Source organism: Papio anubis, chromosome 16 (genome assembly GCF_008728515.1).
Source record: "Papio anubis isolate 15944 chromosome 16, Panubis1.0, whole genome shotgun sequence".
Lineage (NCBI taxonomy): Eukaryota > Metazoa > Chordata > Mammalia > Primates > Cercopithecidae > Papio > Papio anubis.
The window spans coordinates 72,879,943-72,901,428 of NC_044991.1; the positions used below are offsets into that span (position 1 = coordinate 72,879,943).

General features: G+C 41.8%; 3 protein-coding genes across 3 annotated transcripts in view; 1 reads left to right on the forward strand and 2 right to left on the reverse strand.

Annotated features, from left to right (window-relative positions):
• Window positions 1-206: 206 nt before the first annotated feature.
• On the reverse strand, window positions 207-2,419 carry WFDC10B (WAP four-disulfide core domain 10B). Its single transcript, XM_021921005.2, has 2 exons — window positions 1,489-2,419; window positions 207-516 (listed from the first exon to the last, which is right to left on the reverse strand). Exons 1-2 carry the CDS (start codon window positions 1,577-1,579, stop codon window positions 386-388), a joined length of 222 nt encoding a protein of 73 aa, XP_021776697.1. The 5' UTR covers window positions 1,580-2,419; the 3' UTR covers window positions 207-385.
• A 9,589-nt stretch (window positions 2,420-12,008) lies between these two features.
• On the forward strand, window positions 12,009-14,943 carry WFDC13 (WAP four-disulfide core domain 13). The gene is made up of 2 exons (XM_017944776.3): window positions 12,009-12,485; window positions 14,729-14,943. The coding sequence occupies exons 1-2, from the start codon at window positions 12,398-12,400 to the stop codon at window positions 14,881-14,883; spliced, it is 243 nt and encodes an 80-aa protein (XP_017800265.1). The 5' UTR covers window positions 12,009-12,397; the 3' UTR covers window positions 14,884-14,943.
• Window positions 14,944-20,278: 5,335 nt separating this feature from the next.
• WFDC3 (WAP four-disulfide core domain 3) overlaps window positions 20,279-21,486 on the reverse strand; it is a 60,110-nt gene continuing 58,902 nt past the window's right edge. The window contains exon 9 of the transcript XR_004179093.1: window positions 20,279-21,253. The gene's annotated coding sequence lies outside the window, so the exon portion shown is untranslated. The remainder of the gene's footprint in view (window positions 21,254-21,486) is intronic.

Sequence of the window (21,486 nt, forward strand, 5' to 3'; positions counted from 1 at the left end):
GGAGTACTGGTTCAGTGAGCAAAAACAGCAAGGGGCTGGGCCTCCTGAGGGCTGGCAGGGATACGTGGGCCAAAGAGGAAGAGGGAGGGTAGAGAAGCATAACCAGGGAGAGAAATTGAAGACCAGGACACAAGACAAGCGGGGCACCTGTGGGGGCTACAGTGGGCTCTCAATGATCACCTGTAGTGGCAGCAAAAGAGGCAGGATCCCTGGGCATTTGTTCTGGTTTATTTGACAGGGACAGGGAGTTCAGACAGCAGGGAGGGTGGCATTCCTGTTGACGTTCTTGTGCTAATGGTTTGATGTCGTTGCGCTTCGGATGTGGGCACAGTCTCGGATGGAAGGGTTCAGGGAGCAGGATGCACATCCCAGCCCACTCTCCCACTCACAGGATGCTCATGCAAACGTTCCCACAGAAGGCCGAACAGCATATGTTATTTGCTTCACACTTTTGGAAATATGAACAGTGGTGGATGCATAGATCTATGCTGGGTCGCTTCTCACAGACCTTGATTCCTGAAATGGTGCAGAAACAGGGTCAATGAAACCATGCACCTACAGAGCACCCTTCTCAAGCTTGAAGTTCCTCCATGGCCCCAGAACCAAGGCCCCCCTGACCACTACAACTCTCCTGGATTCTTCAGGGAACTTCCTTCCGGCCCATCACCAATCCTAGTGATTGGCAGTATCTTAAATTCTGTCTCCCTGCTCTGTATCTCACCCCAGTAGACCTCAATGCCTGGGTTTCCTGGACCCTCACCATACACTTGCATTCAGAACTCTGTCTCCCCATTAATCATGGTGAAGTCACTCCCATAGGAGTCACCTTAGTGAAGTTGCCCTCATAGAATCTACAATTTGACCCTGAGAGCTCAAAGAAGCCTGAGACATTTCCAAGCCCTCCCCTATTCTCCAGAATTTGCAGAGCCCAGACAAGAAGATGAACTTGCCTTTCATCCCTCCCTTTCCTCTCCTCACTGTCACTGTCCCTAGTATCCCTTCCCACCACCACTCTCCTGGCTCCTTTGATGATATACTTAACTTTGCCCTGTATATCCCAACTTTTCATTGCTCTATGTCCTTTTTACCCTACACTTATACCCATTTCTACACCTACACCTACCTTCATAACCACTTCTAGATGTTTACTCCTCACAAGTGTGCATAAATCAAAGAATAATTGTCTTGCTTTCCCATTGGATTCTCAGTCCTGGTGCACCTTTCACTATGGGATGTACCATTTGTCTCTAAGTATTGGGAGCAAACAACAAAAGATGTAGGTTCCCCCTTCATTCCCATTACTAATCCCAAGGCCAGGAAAAGGGGTTGGAGGGCCATGGTTTGGTACAGTCCAGAGTCTGCACAGCATTGTGGCCAGAGCTGGATATGCAGAAAGGTTCCAACTCCTAGGTCCTACTCAGACTGGACACATCTCCTCCGTTCCCCCTACCCAACTCCCCCTCACCCATCCAGCAGCCCATCACCTACTCTGCATCCTCATCTTGTCATAGTATCCTCCCTGGGCCTGAAGCAGCAGCACACAGAGAACCAGGACAGGCAGCAGAGTCTGGGGTGCCATGACTCTGACCAGAACGTGAGCCCTAAGTCTGGCCAGGCAGTCACAGACTTCCCTGCAGAGCTGCCTGTGGAGAGGGAAGGAAAGAAAGAAGGAATGATCTTCAGCTCCTCGCTGCCTCCACTAGCCAAGTCAGGGCAGAGCAAGAGTCCTTGCTTCCTGCCTTTGCCTTCTCCTAGCCCTGTCCTTCTCCATACAGGATAGGGCTTCTGCAGGAATGATGCCTCTTCTCACATAACCAGTCCTGTGTTCTTGCTAACAGAGTTTTTCTTTTCTGAAAGGTACTATTTATTTCTGCTTTCTAGTTACAAAATGCTTTACAGAAAAAAAGAAAAGAAAAAATATCATTTTTTAAAAGGCACTTAGAATTAACCCATATTTTATTACATTCTCTTTTAGTTCTTCTGTAAACCATCTTTTATTTTCTCATTTTTGAATCAGCCATCTTTTGTTACCTACCTTCTGCCACCTTTATTTAGTCATGCAAATATTTACAATGTCATTATTTCTCAAAAAGAAACGACATAAGTTTTTTTTGGGGGGGGGGGTGAAGGTAGCTACAGATAGACACTCCAATTTCCATAGTTGTGAAGGCAGAAATCATATCATGAGCCCCTTTAAGAGGTGACTATTTGCATATAATGGATGTGTTCATTATAAATTCCTTTTTTTTCTTTTAGACAGAGTCTCACTCCACACCAGGCTGGAGTGCAGTGGCGTGATCTTGGTTCACTGCAACCTCCACCTTCTGAATTCAAGCAATTCGCACCTCAGCCTCCTGAGTAGCTGGGATTACAGGCATGTGCCATCACACCCAGATAATTTTTGTATTTTTAGTAGAGATGGGTTTCCGCCATGTTGGTCAGGCTCATCTCGAACTCCTGATCTCAATTGATCCGCCCATCTCAACCTCCCAAAGTGTTGGGATTACAGGCATGAGCCCCCACACTCGGCCTAATTATAAATTATTCTTAACAATTCATTACACAAAACCCTATATGATTGAGCTATATTTTTAATATTATTTTAAGTTCTGGGGTAAATGTGCAGGATGTGCAGGTTTGTTGCATGTGCCATGGGGGTTTGCTGCACCTATCAACCCATCACCCAGGTATCAAGCCCAGCATGCATTAGCTATTTATCCTGATGCTCTCCCTCCCTTGACAGGCCCCAGGGTGTGTTGTTTCCCTCCCTGTGTCCATGTGTTCTCATTGTTCAGCTCCCACTTATAAGTGAGAACATGGAGTGTTTGGTTTTCTGTTCCTTCATTAGTTTGCTGAGGATAATGGCTTCCATTTCCAACCATGTCTCTGCAAAGAACATGATCTCATTCCTTTTTATGGCCACATAGTATTCCATGGTGTATATTTACCACATTTTCTTTATCCAGTCTATCATTGATGGGCATTTGGGTTAATTTCATGTCTTTGCTATTGTGAATAGTGCTGCAATGAACATACGCATGCACGTGTCTTTATAACAGAATGATTCTATTCCTTTGGGTATAGACCCAGTAATGGGGTTGCTGGGTCAAATGGTATTTCTGGTTCTAAATCTCTGAGGAATCATCACATTGTCTTCCACAATGGTTGAACTAATTTACATTACTACCAACAGCGTGAAAGCATTCCTATTTCTCTACAACCTCACCAGCATCTGTAGTTTCTTGACTTTTTAATAACCTCCATTGTGACTGGCATGAGATGGTATCTCATTATGGTTTTGATTTGCATTACTCTGATGTTGAGCTTTTTTTCATGTTTATTGGCTGCATATATGTCTTCTTTTGAGAAGTGTCTGTTTGTGTCCTTTGCCCACTTTTTAATGGGATTGTTTGTTTTTTCTTATAAATTTAAGTTCCTTGTAGACTCAGGATACTAGACCTTTGTCAGGTGGATAGATTGCAAACATTTTCTCCCATTTTTTAGGTTGTCTGTTCACTCTGATGATAGTTTATTTTGCTGTACAGAAGCTCTTTAGTTTAATTAGATCCCATTTGTCAATTTCTGCTTTTGTTGCAATTGCTTTTGGTGATTTTGTCATGAAATCTTTGCCCATGCCTATGTCCTGAATGGCATTGCCCAGATTTTCTTCTAGAGTTTTTATAGTTTGGGGTTTTATATTTAAGCCTTTAATGTATCTTGAGTTAATTTTTGTATAAGGCATAAGGAAGAGACCCAGTTTCAATTTTCTGCATATGGCAAATAGTAGCAAAAAGAGCTGTGATTATTATATTGGAGTCAAACAAAATAAACATTGTGTCAAATATTGTTAAAAGAAACAAAATCATGATTATATATTGATAAAGGGGCCAATTCATCAAAAAGATATAAAAATTATAAACATATACACACCAAGCAGTAGAGCTTCAAAATATACGAAGCAAACACTGACAGGATTGAAGGGAGACATAGCACTACAGTAATAGTTGGAGAGTTCAATATCCCATCATGGCATAATAAGAAATATATTTGATCTTTGTCTCCAGTTCCTGGCACAAGGTTCCTAAAACTCTTGGAATTTCCTGAGTGATAGGTGTGTCTTTTGTTATTCATAAGGAGCCCCTTTTGATTCCACCTCAGTTTCTGCTAATGAGGTTACTTGGAGTGGGGCCCCTAGGTAGCCTCAGGTTGGAGCTGGTCACCAGAAAGATCAAGTGATTAGAGGGTTGGAAATTTAGACCCACCCACTCTCCTCCAGGAAGTTAAAGAAGGAAGGAGTTGAAGCTCTATAAAAACTCTTGAACAATAAGATTTGATGAGCTTCTGAATTGGTGAACATATCCATGTGCCAGAAGGGTGGCACACCCAACTCACAAGGACAGAAACTCCTGTGCTTGGAACCCTTCTGAAGCTCACCCTACTTACTTCATCTGGTTATTCATTTGTATCCTTTATAATAAACTGATAAACTTTAAGTAAAGTGTTTCCTGAGTTCTGTGAGCTGTTCCAGCAAGTTATCAAACTTTCAGATGGGATTGTGGGAGCCCCTGATTTATAGCCAGTAGATCAAAAGTGCAGGAGGCCCAAGACTTGCAACTGGCACCTGAAGTTGGGAGTAGTCTTGTGAAATCAAGCCTATAAGCTATGGGGTCTGCACTAACTTCAAGTAGTTAGTGTCAGAATTAAATTAAATTTTGGAACACCCAGTTGGTGTCCAGAGATAGGAGAATTGGTTGTTGGTGGTGGAAAGCATTCCAGGCCCTCTTTCAATAATGAATAGAATACGCAGACAGAAAAATCAATAAGGAAATAGGGTACTAAACAACACTATAAACCTAAGACAGACCTAAGACAAGAAGGGAATGCATATTCTTCTCAAGCACATATGGAATATTCTCCAGGATAAACTACATGTTAGGCCACAAAACAAGCCTAAATAAATTTTAAAAGATTGAAATTATACAGGCCAGGCGCGGTGGCTCACACCTGTAATCCCAGCACCTTGGGAGGCTGAGGCGGGCGGATCACAAGGTCAAGAGATGGAGACCATCCTGGCCAACATGGTGAAATCCTGTCTCTACTAAAAATACAAAAATTAGCCTGGTGTGGTGGCAGACGCCTGTAATCCCAGCTACTGAGGAGGCTGAGGCAGGAGAATCATTTGGAGGCAGGAGAATCACTTGAACTCAGGAGGCAGAGGTTGCAGTGAGCTGAGATCGCGCCACTGCACTTCAGCCTGGTGACAGAGCAAGACTCCGTCTCAAAAAAAAAAAAAAAAGATTGAAATTATACAAACTATCTTCTCCAGCCACAATGGAACAAAGCTGAAATCAATAAGAGAAGGAAAACTGGAAAATTCTCAAAAATGTGAAATTAATACACTCTTTAACAACCAATGAGTCAAAGAATAAATCACAACGGAAATTAGAAAACACTTTGAGCCAGGCATGTTGACTCACACCTGTAATCCCAGCACTTTGAGAGGCTGAGGTGGGTGGATCACTTGAGCCCAGGAATTCAAGACCAGCCTGGGCAACATAACAAGACCCTGTCTCTACAAAAAACTAACTGGGCATGGTGGTATGCACCTGTAGTCCCAATTACTTAGAAAAAAACTTTCGAACGAATGAAAGCAAAAACACAAAACACAATATACAAAAACTTATGAGATGTAGTAAAAGTAGTTCTCAGGGTAGAAAAATCTATAACTGTGAATACTTACATTAAAAAAGAAAGATCTCGGCCAGGCGCAGTGGCTCACGCCTGTAATCCCAGCACTTTGGGAGGCTGAGGCAGGTAGGTCATGAGGTCAGGAGATTGAGACCATCCTGGCTAACATGGTGAAACCCCATCTCTACTAAAAATACAAAAAATTAGCTGGGTGTGGTGGTACGAGCCTTGTAGTCCCAGCTACTCAGGAGTCTGAGGCAGGAGAATCACTTGAACCCAGGAGGCAGAGGTGCAGTGAGCCGAGATCACGCCACTGCACTCCAGCCTAGACGACAGAGTGAGATTCTGTCTCAAAAAAAAAAAAAAAGATCTCAAATCAACAACCTGACTTTACATCATATGAAACTAGAAAGAGAAGAACAAACTACACCCAAAGCTAGCAGAAGGAAAGAAATAATAAACATTTGAAAACAGACAAATGAAATAGGAAAGACAAAACCAATAAAAAGAATCAACAAGACCAAAACTTGGTTTTTTTAAAATATCAATAAAATTGAAAATCTTTAGCTAGATTGACTAAGAAGAAAAGAGAAAAGACACAAATAACTAATATCAGAAATTAGAGTGGGACATCACCACCAACTTTACAGAACTAAAAAAAATTATAAGAGAATACTATAACAATTTTACACCAACAAATTAGATAACCTGGAGGAAATGGACAAATTCCTAGAAACTCACAAATCACCAAGACTGACTTGAGAAGGAATAGAAAATATTAACAGACCTATAACAAATAAAGAGATAGAATCAGTAATTTTTGAAAAACACACACAACTCTCTTCAACAAAGGAATGCCTAGGGCTAGATGACTTCACTGATAAAATCTAAACTTTTTTTGATTAACACCAATCCTTCTCAAAGTTTTCCAATCTTAATTGATACAGAAAAAGCATTTCACAAATTCACCACCCTTCTATGATTAAAAAAAATTCAGAAAACTAGGAAATAAAGGACTTCCTTAACATGATTAAAGGCACCTATAAAAAACTATATACAATGATCATTATACTCAATTGTGAAAGATCAAAATCTTTCTCCCAAGATCAGAAATAAGACAATGATGCATCTTTCACCACCGCTAGTCAACATTGTAATGGAGTTCTAACCAAAGCAATTAAGTAATAAAAAGAAATAAAAGTCATCCAAATTGGGAAGAAAGTAAAACTATCTCAGCTGTTTTTGTAAACACCAGCAATGAGCAATCCAAGAAGGAAATTAAGGAAACAATTTGATTTATAACAGGCTATGAAAGGATAGAATACCTAGAAGTAAATTTAACCATAGAGGTAAAAGACTCGTATACCACAAAATACAGAACATTGCTGAAAGAAATTATAGAAGACCTCAAGAAATAGAAAGACATTCCATCTTTTTTTTTTTTTTTTTTTTTGAGACAAGGTCTGGCTCTGTCACCCAGGCTGGAGTGCAGTGGCGTGATCTTGGCTCACTGCAACCTCTACCTCCCAGGTGCTGGGACTGTAGGCGCATGCCACTACGCCCAGCTAATTTTTGTATTTTCTGTAGAGACAGGATTTTGCCATGTTGCCCAGGCTGATCTCGAACTCCTGAGCTCAAGCAAACCACCTGTCTTGGCCTCTCAAAGTGCTGGGATTACAGGCGTGAGCCACCACACCTGGCCAACATCCCATATTCTATATTGGAAGACTTAAAATTATTAAGACAGCATTACAATGCAATTCCAATCAAGTTCCAACAGAATTTTTTTTTTTTTTTTTTGAGATGGAGTCTCGTTCTGTCACCCAGGCTGGAGTGCAGTGGCGGAAGCTCAGCTCAATGCAACCTCCACCTCCCAGGTTCAAGCAATTCTGCTTCAGCCTCCTGAGTAGAGGGACTACCAGCATGTGCCACCACTCCTGGCTAAATTTTATATTTTTAGTAGAGATGGAGTTTCACTCTGTTGGCCAGGCTGGTCTCAAACTCCTGGCCTCAGGTGACCCACCTGCCTCGGCCTCCCAAAGTGCTGGGATTATAGGCGTGAGCCACCACGCCTGCCCAGATTTTTCTTTATTTGAGAAATAGAAAAGCTGATCCTTAAGTTACAAAACTGCAAGAGGCTTGAATAGCCAAAGCAATCTTGAAAAGGTAGAATTCACACTTCCTGATTCAAAAATAAGCCAATGATTTAAATATAAAAGCTACAAAATTATTAGAAGAAATATAGAAGGAAATCTTCATGACTTTGGATTGGGCAATGGATTCTTAGAAAAGACACCAAAAGCACAGTAACAAAAGAAAAAAAATCTGACTTCATCAAAGTTAAAAACTTTTGTGCTTCAAATGACTATCAAAAAAGTGAAAAGACAGCCTATGGAATGGGAGAAAATATTTGAAAAAATCATCTATCTGATAAGAGTATCCAGAATATATTAAAGAACTCTTACAATTCAAGGGGGAAAAAAAACCCAATTACAAAATGGGCAAAGGACTTGAATATACATTTCTTCAAAGAAGATATAAAAATGACCAACAAGCACCTGAAAATATGCTCAATATCAGCTGGGCACAGTGGCTCATGCTTGTAAGCCTAGGACTTCAGGAGGCCAAGGCAGGTGGATTACCTGAGGTCAGGAGTTCAAGACCAGCTTCGCCAACATGGTGAAACCCCATTTTTACTAAAAATACAAAAATTTGTCAGGTGTGGTGGCGGGCGCCTGTAAACCCAGCTACTCAGGACGCTGAGGCAGGAGAATCTCTCGAACCTAGGAGGCGGAGGTTGCAGTGAGCTGAGATCACACCACTGCACTCCAGCTTGGGCAACAGAGGGAGAATCCATCAAAAAAAGAAGAAGAAGAGGAAGAGGAAGAGGAAGAAGAAGAAGAAGGAGAAGAAGGGGAAGAAGAAGGAGAAGGAGAAGAAGGAGAAGAGGGAGAGGGAGAGGGAGAGGGAAATATGCTCAACATCATTAGTTATTAGGGAAATACAAATAAAAACCACGAGATACCACTTCACATTCTCTTGACCAGCTATAATTTTTAAAAAGGAAAATAGTAAGTGTTGGCAAGCATGTGGAGAAATTGGAACCCTCATGCATTGCTGATAGAAGTATTAAATGGTTCAGCCGCTGTGGAAAGAGTTTGGAGTTTCCTCAAAAAAGTAAACATGGCCAGGCGCGGTGGCTCAAGCCTGTAATCCCAGCACTTTGAGAGGCCGAGACGGGTGGATCACGAGGTCAGGAGATCGAGACCATCCTGGCTAACCTGGTGAAACCCCCGTCTCTACTAAAAAATACAAAAACTAGCCGGGCGAGGTGTATGGCTCGCCTCTGTAGTCCCAGCTACTCGGGAGGCTGAGGCAGGAATGGCGTGAACCCGGGAGGCGGAGCTTGCAGTGAGCTGAGATCCGGCCACTGCACTCCAGCCTGGGTGACAGAGCAAGACTCTGTCTCAAAAAAAAAAAAAAAAAAAAAAAGTAAACATACAAGGTTAAACATATGACCCAGCAGTTCTACTCCCAAATATTTACCCAAATGAATTAAAAATATATACTCAAAAAAATATTCATCTACAAATGTTCATAGCTGCATTATTTGCAATTGCCAAAGCAAGGAAACAGCTGAAATGTCCATCAACAGATGAATGGATAAACAATTATGATATATATATACAATGGAGTATTATTCACCCATAAAATGGAATGAAGTACTGGTGCATGCTACATAGTAAATGAACCTCAAAAACTACAGAAATGTGGCCGGGCGCGGTGGCTCAAGCCTGTAATCCCAGCACTTTGGGAGGCCGAGACGGGTGGATCACAAGGTCAGGAGATCGAGACCATCCTACCTAACACGGTGAAACCCCGTCTCTACTAAAAAAATACAAAAAACTAGCCGGGCGATGTGGCGGACGCCTGTAGTCCCAGCTACTCGGGAGGCTGAGGCAGGAGAATGGCGTGAACCCGGGAGGTGGAGCTTGCAGTGAGCTGAGATCCGGCCACTGCACTCCAGCCTGGGCAACAGAGCGAGACTCCATCTCAAAAAAAAAAAAAAAAAAAAAAAAAACTACAGAAATAACATTTCTCACCCAATTGTTTTGGCGAAAATTCAAAAGCATGACAACACGTTCTGTTAGTGAGGCTGTAGGAAACATGCACACTCACATTGTTGGTGGCATTACAAAAAGGTATAATCGTTACGAAGTAGAAATGGGCAATATCTTGCCAAACTATATGTGCATTTATCCTTTTTTTTTTTCTTTTGAGACGAAGTCCAGCTCTGTTGCCCAGGCTGGAGTGCAGTGGCTTGATGTTGGCTCACTGCAACCTCCGCCTCCCAGGTTCAAGCGATTCTTCTGCCTCGGCCTCCTGAGTAGCTGGGACTACAGGCGCTTGCCACCATGCTCATCTAATTTTTTGTATTTTTAGTAGAGACGGGGTTTCACCATGTTGACCAGGCTGGTCTCAGACTCCTGACCTCATGATCTGCCCGCCTCAGCCTCCCAAGGGCTGGGATTACAGGCATAAGCCACTGCGCCCGGCCATGCATTTATCCTTTTAACCAACTATCACACTTTTAGAAATGTACTGATATTATACCTCCAACGATACAGAAAATTATGCGTCATTGTCCATTGCAGCCTTATTTATAATAGCAAAATCTTGTAAACTACCTAAATGCCTAAATATAGGAGACTGGCTATATGACTAAGGTGCATGTGCAAGGGATGTCAAATGCAGCTGTAATAGAGGAAAAATCGTTATGAACTACTGGAGAGCAGTTTTCAGGATATATTGTTAAATGAAAACAACAAGGTGCAAATGAGTATATTTGTGCAAGAAAAACAGAGTTGAGAGTTCAAGTAACTAATTATCTTAAATCAAGAATTTCCAGAGAATTGATAAGGGCTGCTACTCAGCACATCCTATGAAGTCAGCATAAACTTGCTACCAAACCAGGCAAGGACAATATGAGAGACAAAAATTACAGGCCCAGTTCATTATGAACATAGATGTAAAATACCTCCAAAATAGCAAACTGAACCAAACAATATAAAAATGATAATATTTAATGATCACCTTATATTACCATAGAAATGGCTTAATGTTTGAAAATCTGAATGTTCAACGCATTAACAGATTAAAGGAGATAAAAATGTTATCATCTCAATATACATAGAAAAAAGCAATACACATAATCTGACATAAACTAATTTAAAATTTCTTGTTATATTAGGAATGAAAGAAAACTTTCTAAACCTGATAGAGGGTGCTTATGAGAAGCTAAAGTGGAGACAGTTCTAAAAGAGAAAACAAGAAGTTTTCATTTTAAATCGGGTATCAGACAAAAATACACACTATCACCACTTACATATGATGATGTACTCAAGGGCCTAGCCAGCACAGTGAGGCATTAAAAATGGCTTAAAGTTTGAAGAAGAAAACTATAACTGTTCTTATTTGGATATGATAAACACTGAAGAGAACACACAAAGAAACCATAATAAACAACGGGAGAATTTAGCAAGCTAACTAGCTACAGATTCATTGAAAGAAGAAAAGATCCAAGGTTTAAAGAGAGGAGAGCAAGTTTGAAATAGTATTTGTAGAGAGTGGGAACCCTGGCTTACTGAAGAAACTTAGTAAGACTACCAAACCCTTTTTGGTCTGGTGATGGTGCATCTACTGTGCTGTTTAGTAGCACAGTTGAATTATTTTCCCCCAGCAACAAATATCTGCCTAGGTTCAAGCCTCAATGAAATTGATGGTTGGATTCACTTAGGGCTGCAGTTTTTGTAGGCAGATTCAAACAAGGAGATTTAAATGACAGGTTCTGAATCCTACATTGATAGAAAGAAAAGTAATCACCTAGAGGGGAGGACTATAAAATAGGGAAGTGAAGAGTCAATGTTTGTTGGTTTCAGTGAGGTCAAATAATTGTTATGGTGGAGATTTCTGAGCCAACTGGAAAGTTAACTTCTCTACATAAGCAGTAAACAAAAGGAATTAATTGAAAAGTTATGATACCATTTACAATTTCCTTTTAAAACTTCAAGCCTCAGACCAGGCACGGTGGCTCTCATCTGTAATCCTAGCACTTTGAGAGGCTGAGGAGGGTGGATCACCTGAGGTCAGGAGTCCAAGACTAGCCTGGATTACCCCAGTGAAACCCTGTCTCTACTGAAAATGCAAAAATTAGCCGGACGTGGTGGTACACACCTGTAATCCCAGCAACTCAGGAATTGCTTGAACCCAGGAGGAGGAGGCTGCAGTGAGCCGAGATCGCACCACTGTACTCCAGCCTGTGTGACAGAGTGAGACTCCACCTAAAAAAAAAAAAAAAAAAAATTCAATCCTCTGTGAATAAATATAACAAAGACATGTACAATTTCCACAGGGAAAAATTATTTAAAATATTAAGGGATATGAATAAGATCTAGATACAGATGAAAGAGATAGCAAGGTCAAGACTAGAGGGATAAAGGAGGATATGAAAACACTACATGGCCCTGGGGTGGGTGTGATTGGGAGGTGCTTGGATTTCTGCCCTGCCTGCTTTGATTGGAGTACACGGTGAAAGGCTAATCACACTGGGCCTCCACTTTGCCCTCTTTCCTTCTCTTCTCGTCACAGCAGTGCCTGGTCAAACCCAGCAATCCTTGGCCAGAACTTACTCACCCGTCCCACTGGCACCATGAAGCCTGTGCTGCCTCTCCAGTTCCTGGTGGTGTTCTGCCTAGCACTGCAACTGGTGCCTGGGAGTCCCAAGGAGCGTGTTCTGAGTAGGTGCTGGGTCTGGGCCCAAGGAGGGAAGTAACATTTGTGGACAGGAGAGGATCTGAGGGCTGACAGTCTGTCACACCTCTTGGAAAAATACAGTGTCATGTTCAAGGGCCCAAGCTTTATTATTGGCAAGATCTAGGTTTGAATCCCTGCTCTGTTGCTGAGTGACCTTGGGCAAAGTATCTGGGTCTTAGGTTTTTATCCTTATAATGAACACAATTATATGGGGATCATTGGAGGAGAACAGATAATGCATGCAGACATAGCTCACTCTTACTAAACCATGGTAAATGCTCAGTAATATTAAATGCTGTAAACGTGATCAGCTTCATCATCCAGCTTAGTCTTGCTGCCCATGGCTCCTTCATGGATGCTTGGATTCCCTTTTCAAGCATTAAAACAGAGAGACAACAAAGTTGGTAGAACTCAAGCTGGAATCTACATAACCTTGGCCTTGAAGGATGTTTTGGGAAGGAAGGAAAGGAAGTTTTGCATTTTATTCCACATTTTCAAACTCCAGAGGTACTGCAGAATTACCGGCAATTAGCATCAATGGGACAGTGTAGAGTCCATCTCAGTAGCCACCACTGCCCAGCTCAACTCAAAAGAGCTCTAGCTATAGTAATGTTGACCTTAGCCAATACCAAGTGGGAAAAGAACTGTTATTCATCATACATCCACTTTTCTATGGGGAAAACATCTTCAGAATACTGGTGGCTCAGAAGAGGGATATGTGTGGTAGCTCATGTGTCTAGGGAGGCTAGATCCTGCTTTAGAAGTTTCAGAAAAGTCATGTAGGTTTGTAGGACTAAGAGGGACTGAGCAAGCTACAAGAAAATAGGAGTGCCCAGGGTAGAGTTAATTGAAAAATCAGAATTTGAGGAAAGGCACAAAGAGGCTTTCTAAAAGACTGGTAAGTGCTGTGAGTGAAGTTGGGACCAGATACCCAGAAGAGGGGTCAAGACTTGAAAAGTGTGACCTCTCTGAGATCTCTGGATCATGGTGTCTATCCCTAAACTGCTCTATTGAGCCCCAAGCTCTTCAAAGTGTGGACTAGTTCCAATTTCTTGCAGTGCCCCAGTGAGCTACAGAAGAGCTGAGAGGCCAGGGGTGAGTACTAGTTATTGGTCTCTGTTAAATTGTCAACAGCTTGGACCTCAGCTTATTTTACCCCAATTCTGGTGCCATTTGCTTCTACAGTTATAGTCATGACCTCTTTCTTCATTCATTCCTTTCAAACCATCATAATATCCTATAGATTTCCTTCTAATTGCAAATATTTGCAGAGCAATAGACCCACAGATGGGCAATAGAATGCCCCACTTTTGACTTTTGCCCCCAAAGAAAGGGAGAGTCACAAGGTACAAAAATTAGGACCTGGAAGGGCTTGGGGAAAGGGGTTAATGGGGCCCATCCTTAGAGTCCAGGAATAGAAAGGAGACTGTGGGTTGTGGCCTTAGGAAAGAATCTCCCAGGGCAGGTAGGTCTTAGCTTTGAACTGAAATACTTGGGGGTAAGGGAGGAAATAGGAAGTAAACATAAAGATGCTTATTCTTCTCTAACAGTAGAAAGTGGGGCATCCTGGTGCTCTGGCCTCCTGACTGAGAGACACCAAGGAAGAAAAAGAAGCTGAATATTTGAACCCCATTCTGAAATCCCCACCCTTCTTACCATGAAAGAAGTCATTCTCAGAACTTACTTGTGAATTGGGACCCAGCTCTCTGATCCAGTACCTTCAGTTTACTGCTTGGTCTTCATCCTTTACCAAAACTTACCTTTCACTCATTATTCCTATACACAAATAACCCACATTAGGTTAACCCCAGGGTAAACTATGTTGTTACCAAGAAGCTCTACAACTTGCTCAAGAACACACAATGAGTCAGTACAGAACGAACGTACAAACCTCTTTCTTGTTCACCACATACACCATTAATACCCTTGATATTGACCCAACCATAGTCAATGGGGACTTGGCATCTGAACTACAAGGATGGTGAATGACCAGCGGGTGCAGGGTTCTACCGAACTCTATTCTTGATCAAAAAATATCCATGCCCTGCTTCCCTGCTCAGAACTCAGACGAAGGCAGCAGCTGAGGACAAACCTGATGCCACCACCCTGGAACCACGCAAGGCAGATGAGGGTGGCAGGTTTCCTGGCAGTTCCCTGGGCTTTCTGAGTTCTGAACATTACTCCAGCCTGTTGGTGAGGCCCTTCTCTTACTTGTTCTGTGTTCCAGAGTATATCTTGGAACCTCCACCCTGCATATCAGCACCTGAAAACTGTACTCAACTGTGTACAATGCAGGAAGATTGCCAGAAAGGATTTCAGTGCTGTTCATCCTTCTGTGGGATAGTCTGTTCATCAGATACACTTCAAAAGCGCAAGAGGTAAGAGATATCTCATATCCAGGCCTGATCCTAGAGCTGCTGGTGGGAGCCCAGCAGAAGAGTCTCTTACCAGCAACTGTGCTGGATCTCTCCTTTCTTTTTTCTTGGTGGCCATGTTGCCAACATGCCAAGGGCAATTTCCATAAAAGTCCTGATTAGAAAAGCCCTCCTCCCCTCCCAATCACCACATCCCATCACCACATCCATGAATCTCTGTCTCTGCCTCTCTGAACTCACCCACAAATCCCTTTATCCACAGACCTTCCCCCGACCCAGAATCCACCCTTATCCCAGGGACACTCTACCTGCAGGTGTAACCAAAATCCCAAAGCAAAATTTGTCCTACACTTTTGCTTGCCCTCCTTTCACAAGACACCATCCTTTGGCCACCAGTGTTCTTGGGCTCTGGAGATCCAGCCCAAAGGAAGTTTTGGCTAATTGTACAAACATTAACACTAGCCGCAAGCCTGCTAAATGGAGTGTGCTCCCAGGGCACAGAAAGAACATAGGGTGCTGATGAGACATATGGTTTCTAATCCCATCTTGCAACTATGTCTTTCTATGACCTTGAGTAAGACAATTCCTTCTTTTTTACTTTCTTTTTCTCATGAGTAAAATAAGGACTCTTGTTTTTTCCTGCTTTGCAAGGCCCAAATGAAATTTCAAAAGACCCATAGTGAAAGACTCAACCAATGAGCCTCTTGAGGGAAGCCTGGCAGTCTTGTTCCCTGCTGTATTCCCTACCATGAGCAGAATACCCAGCATATGAGATAATGTGCAGAGTGATTAAGCATGGGCTCAAAGCCAAACACCTGCGCTCAAATCCTGGCTCTACCACTTCTTAGATAAGTGACCTTAGACAAGCTAATGAACCTCTCTCTGGGCATCAACTTCCTCATCTTTAAGACTGGAATAATAATAGTGAGGTTAAGTGAGTGAGATCCGGCCACTGCACTCCAACCTGGGCGACAGAGCAAGACTCCATCTCAAAAAAAAAAAAAAAAAAAAAGGAATAATAATAGTGAGGTTAAAATAGACAATCCATGTAAGCTTTAAAACATTACTTGCCAACATAATTGCTGTGAATGCTGGCAATTAGGCAACCACTTCTTTTTGAAGAGACTAGCCCTTGCAATTAAATTCCACATCTTTCAATGTTCTACATTGGAATGCAGAAGTATATATATAACTCTTTGGTGTCATTGAGTTTTTTGAGGTTCTGCATTCCCTATAGCGAGAGAACTGAGATTCATGGTTTAATGTTAATGGTGGAAGTAATTGAAAGAAAAAAATATATCTCTAAAAATAAAACTTCACCAGTTAATATTTAAAAATATTTTTCTTCTACAGATACAAACCCACGGGCTCAGAAGTCATCATGCCTACCAACTGAGGCATATTTCCTAGCGCATTTTGTAAGTAGAGGGATTTGGTCTGGCCTTCCTCGTGTGAGATTCCCAGGGATGCTCACTTTCTTCCTGTACCCTCACCAGGGGCACCACATTCCCACAAGATCAGAATGACCTCTCATTACCTGATTGCCTCCTCCTCCATCATTCCCCTCCAAGGGCTATCTTTGCACTCCCTGAAGGGGGCAGGGTGCAGTCCAGCATGAATTCTGCAACACAGAGCAACATAAGGAACCAAGTCATGGCCCAGGGGGAACCCAGGGCACTCAGATCTGAGGCTTTGTCAGGGAACAAGCTCTTCCAGCCTCCGGGTTAACAGCACCCTGGGCAAGGACTCAAGCTGAGCCCTTCACGCTCTGAGACTTTGGTCTGCTCACTGTACCTCTCTGAGACAGTCACCTCCCTCATTGAAAGACGAAGAAAACATCCATGCCTTGGGGTATTGGGAGGACAACATAAGGTCATGTAGATGGAAGAACTTGGTCTCTGCAAAGGTAGAAACTGTCAGCAACTCACTTACAAGGTCACTCATTCTGGGTTCTAGTTTTTTCTCTGAAAAAAGAGGGAGTGGGCCGGACGCAGTGGCTCACACCTGTAATCCCAGCACTTTGGGAGGCTGAGGTGGGCGGATCACGAAGTCAGGAGGTCGAGACCAGCCTGACCAACATGATGAAACCCCGTCTCTACTGAAAATACAAAAATTAGTCGGGCATGATGGTGCGCACCAGGAATCCCAGCTACCCAGGAGGCTGAGGCAGGAGAATTGCTTGAACCCAGGAGGCGGAGGTTGCTGTGAGCCAAGAGCGTGCCATTGCACTCCAGCCTGGGCAACAGAGTGAGACTCCATCTCAAAAAAAAAAGAGGGAGTGGGAATCATCTTTATTATTTTACTGATGCTTCAAGAATAGTGAACAAAATGGAGTCCTGTGGAATTCCACCACCAAAAAAAATGATAGTATTCATAAGTTGGTGGATTTTGTTTCAGAGTATTTGAAAGAAAAAATTAGAAGTTTAGGGTCTTCTAATGGGCCTTCTGATGTCTCCAGATGTTCCAAATTAGAATGGTGGTCTTTCATCTTAGTCCTTTAATTAACCCTGTACAAAGGAACGTGATAAATAGTAGCAGGTGGAGGCCAGTGGAGCAGTTTAGGCGCATGAGCACTTGCCCAGGCTCTAGTGAGCCCACCATGCTGCTGATGAGCTCCTACTCATGCTTCAAGGTTCCTATTAAATTAAACACTCCATAGAAACTTCACCGGTTCACTCCAGACAGAATTAGTCCCTCTCTTTGTCTTTTGCAGTGCCCTATCTTTGTCCTACCATAACCTTATCAGACTTTCTTATAATTGTTCAAGTTAGCATTTTCTTTGTTTAGAGTATGAGTCCCATAAAAGCAGAAACTGTGTCTGACTTCTTTGCCATGGAACCCTGGCACCTAGCGCCAGGCCTTGCACATAGTAAGGATACAATTCAGACTTTTCAAATAGGGATGAGAAGAGGCTGACAAAAAGTAGATCAATTCTAACATTTGATGAGTTTTTCCTACAAAGAAAATCTTCACTGAACAGTCCAAAGTCCCTCAAATATCAGGGCTTACTATTTTCTTAAAACTATATTTACTTATGAAAACTTACAATATGCTAAAAAAGCAAAAAAAGAAAGCCCGATGGTATCCATTCACATGGGGTAATATCTCTGTATTATGGTCAAGGGTCCTAGCTACTCTGGGACACAGTCCAGCTCTGGCCTGCTGACCTGGTGATGCTGGGCATCTCCTAAGTCCTCGGAACCCCAATGTGTCCATCTGTAAAATGCAGATGGAAAATATCTAACCCTTAGCTGTGTCATCAAGATGAAATAAAAGGACACATGCAAAGCACATATAAGACTGCTGGCAGAGAATATAAGAAGAACGTATTATTATCCACATCTTGTCAATTCTTCCTTTATCTAAAATTCCTGTTTTATAAAGGGATCACAGTGTACTTTCTACCTTAAACTCCAGTTGTTTGGTTGGTTGCTTTTTAATTTCTCTGAGTCAGTGATCAGTGAACATTGCACTTGTTTTAAGTTAACGCAGTATTCACTGATCTTCAAAATATCTTCTTAAGAGAGAACAAGGTAAAAAGTACTGCGTCGAAATAATGTGATTAAATCTCATGATGAAAGATAGACTAATTTAACAGAGATCTGAATTCCTCTACTAAATTTCCAGTGAGTGACTATGGAAGACTTTGCTTCCCTCTGCAAATCCCCTATGAATGTTACCAACCTGGAAATGTGTGGTCACCTAGTCCCACAATTCTACTTTTCTTCCAATTGCAGCCCTTCTAAATGAACTTTTCCCAAGATAAAATTATCTTGTCCATATCTTGCTCTTCTCTTCAATGACACCATTCTAATCTGACTCACTCCCTAGTGACCCCTGGTCCAGGGCAGGAAATACTGTTCAGAAAATCTATAGACTCTTTTACTACTAGAAACTGACCATATGTGGTTCAAATTGACCTGAGTGAGGAAGGTCTCTTACATACAGGTTGGCTATCACTGTTTCAATAATCTGAGTTTGATCTATCCAATACTGTAGGCACTGGTCACAAGAGGCTATTTAAATGTTAATTCATATGAATTAAAATAAAATATTCAATCAGTTTCTTAGCCTTACTTTCCATTTCAAGTGTTGAATAACCACATGTGGTTAGTAGCTACCATATTGCACATTATAAACATGGAACACAGAAAGTTCTAATGGAAAGCATTGCTTTAAGCTACACAAAGCTGATGGCTAAAAAATGATGGCTAATTAAAGGTCATCATGACAGAGGGCACCCTCTATGACAGCCTCATGTTAGACTCCAGGAAAAATTTTTGGGGGCTATTTATTTAAGGAGTTCCTAAGCATAGCCTGACAAGAGACAATTCAATGACAGTAATTCTCTAGAGACCCAACATGATATCACCCATGAATGTTTAAAGAATCCAGAAGAACAAGTGGACTAATTATGTTTCCTTCCCCACAGGCCTCTACAAAGTTTTTTCTTGGTCCACCTTTAGGAAGGTATTGAGAAGCAAGAAATTGGAGGCCCAATATCTAACTTGCAAATCATTTTTTAGCTTGGCAATAAAGGCTAATCTACCATAAAACTCTTGAAGCTTAAACTTTAGGTCAACACTTGCAAGAGCCCCTTCCAAAGCTCAGCACACTTTCCTCCTGGAATGAGGAGAGGAAGCAGGAACCCCACTTTGGCATAGAGATAAACAGCACTGTTCCAGTCCAGGGATGCTGTCTGTGCCCTGGTGGTGGTCTTAAGGACCTATCACATCAATATCTGGACAACCCTCACTGATTACGTGTCCTTGGTTCCACTCATCAGGCTAATTGATCCCAAATTTAACCTCAGGGAGAAATATCAACCAGACACTGCACAGCAACCTCCTTGGGGCCAGCCTTCAAGTCTTCATGGCCATATCATGAACCCAGGACAGACACAGTGGGGGTGGTGAGGACCTGATAAAGATGGATCAGTGACTAAGAGGCTGCAATAAGGTGTCATGAAATCAAAATCAAAGGGCTAGAACTCTCCAAGGTCTTGCCCCAGGCACGTAGCACCACCTGAGCCAGAAACTGCAGAGGACATGACAGATGTGGCATTACTGATAAGTTATGGGAATGGAAATAATCTTTCCTAAACTACCAATCATAACTTTAAATTTTTGATCAACCATGCTAGAGCAAAGACTGAATTATCCTTCTGTTCTCTCTATAGAAATGATATAAAAATTATAGTCATAAGAGACAATCAAAAATAATTAGCCACAAAATATTAAAAAGGTATTATGAAGGTATTTAAAATAATAATAATAAAGCGTGTTATTTTTCTGGGATTCATGATATTTAATGTGTTCGTAAGCTTTTGTAAGTTTGTAACTTGTTGCAATTTATTTTTCATTTCAAATAAATATTCACTTACGTGCCTAATTTTGCGTTAGTAGTTCTGCATTATTTTTCTAAAACAAGATATCCATAATTATACAAGCATCAAGTTCCACAAAGCCTGGGCCTTTCTCTGCTTGGCTCCTTTACTTCACCTCTGTACCAGTAAGCCTTGTGTTCCTCATTAGGAAAACAGCATAAGCAATTGTTCTTCATTTTGACAAGACTATACAAAAAGATCAAATCATATAATATGCATAAAAATATGTTGTACGCACTGTGACAGAAATATGAATGGTTATGATTATTGTTAACATTTTGAGGACTTACTGCGAAGGGTGAGATATAAGGAATGGCATTAAGGAAGAAGAAAAATGGATTATCACCCCTTCATCAGTGAATATAATCTATACACCATGACTTTTCACTTAACCATAGTTGTGCTACTATGGCCAGTCATCTAAATTCTTCAAAACTTGAATTTTTCATGCTTAAAATAGAGATAACACCACTTACCTTACATAATTTGTGACACTAAGTTCTTGATTGTAGTCTGGTGGTTGGGAGGCTTAAGTAACCAGTAACTCAGCAGTATGAACTTGCTTTGAAGGTAACATGGCCGGACTGGAAAGTACCTGACACATAACCATACAGGACAGGCTGACCCTCCAGGATGAAATCTTGAAAGGATGCTTCAGCCAACCATGAGTTTATTTAGTTTATTAAGAACAAGTGACAGGCATGGGGAATGTTGGAAAAGATGCTCTAATAGGTAGGTCCAACTCTTCCCCAGGGGAGTGAATAAAGATGAAAAGCTAAGAGACAAGAATGTGGCCACAATGAAGCCAGAATAAAACTGGTCAAAAAATAACGATGCTTATGGATATCTTGCAAATTCTTGCTGGGAGTTATCTTCTAAGTCCATCCCAGCAGAGATGGTGAAAGATCAGTAGTTCAGTAGGGGCTATACCAAGTCAATAAGGAGGCTTGGGAGACACAATGAAAGAAGAGTCACCTTTTCTTGCTGTCACCTGGGAAGAAGATAAATATGAATAATATGAAGACTGTGGCCCTCTGGAGAGCACCCCTGTCACTCTGTCATTGTCTCCTTTAAGTGCTTAGTCAACAATGCAACATAATTTTAGGTTTGCTGGGAAAGGTGGGTTTGGCTGTGTTAGGAATGGAATTTACAATTTTGAAGGTGAAATCTTGTTTGTTCATGGGTTCTGCTTTCCAGGCTCAGAGCCAAGACTCGTATACAAGT

Bases quoted from the DNA above. Each gene is read 5' to 3' on its own strand.
- WFDC13 (XM_017944776.3), top strand. From the start codon at position 12,398: ATGAAGCCTGTGCTGCCTCTCCAGTTCCTGGTGGTGTTCTGCCTAGCA. The intron at 12,486-14,728 runs GTAGGTGCTGGG...TCTGTGTTCCAG, and splicing joins TCCCAAGGAGCGTGTTCTGA to AGTATATCTTGGAACCTCCA.
- WFDC10B (XM_021921005.2), bottom strand. From the start codon at position 1,579: ATGGCACCCCAGACTCTGCTGCCTGTCCTGGTTCTCTGTGTGCTGCTG. The intron at 517-1,488 runs GTAGGTGATGGG...GCACCATTTCAG, and splicing joins TGACAAGATGAGGATGCAGA to GAATCAAGGTCTGTGAGAAG.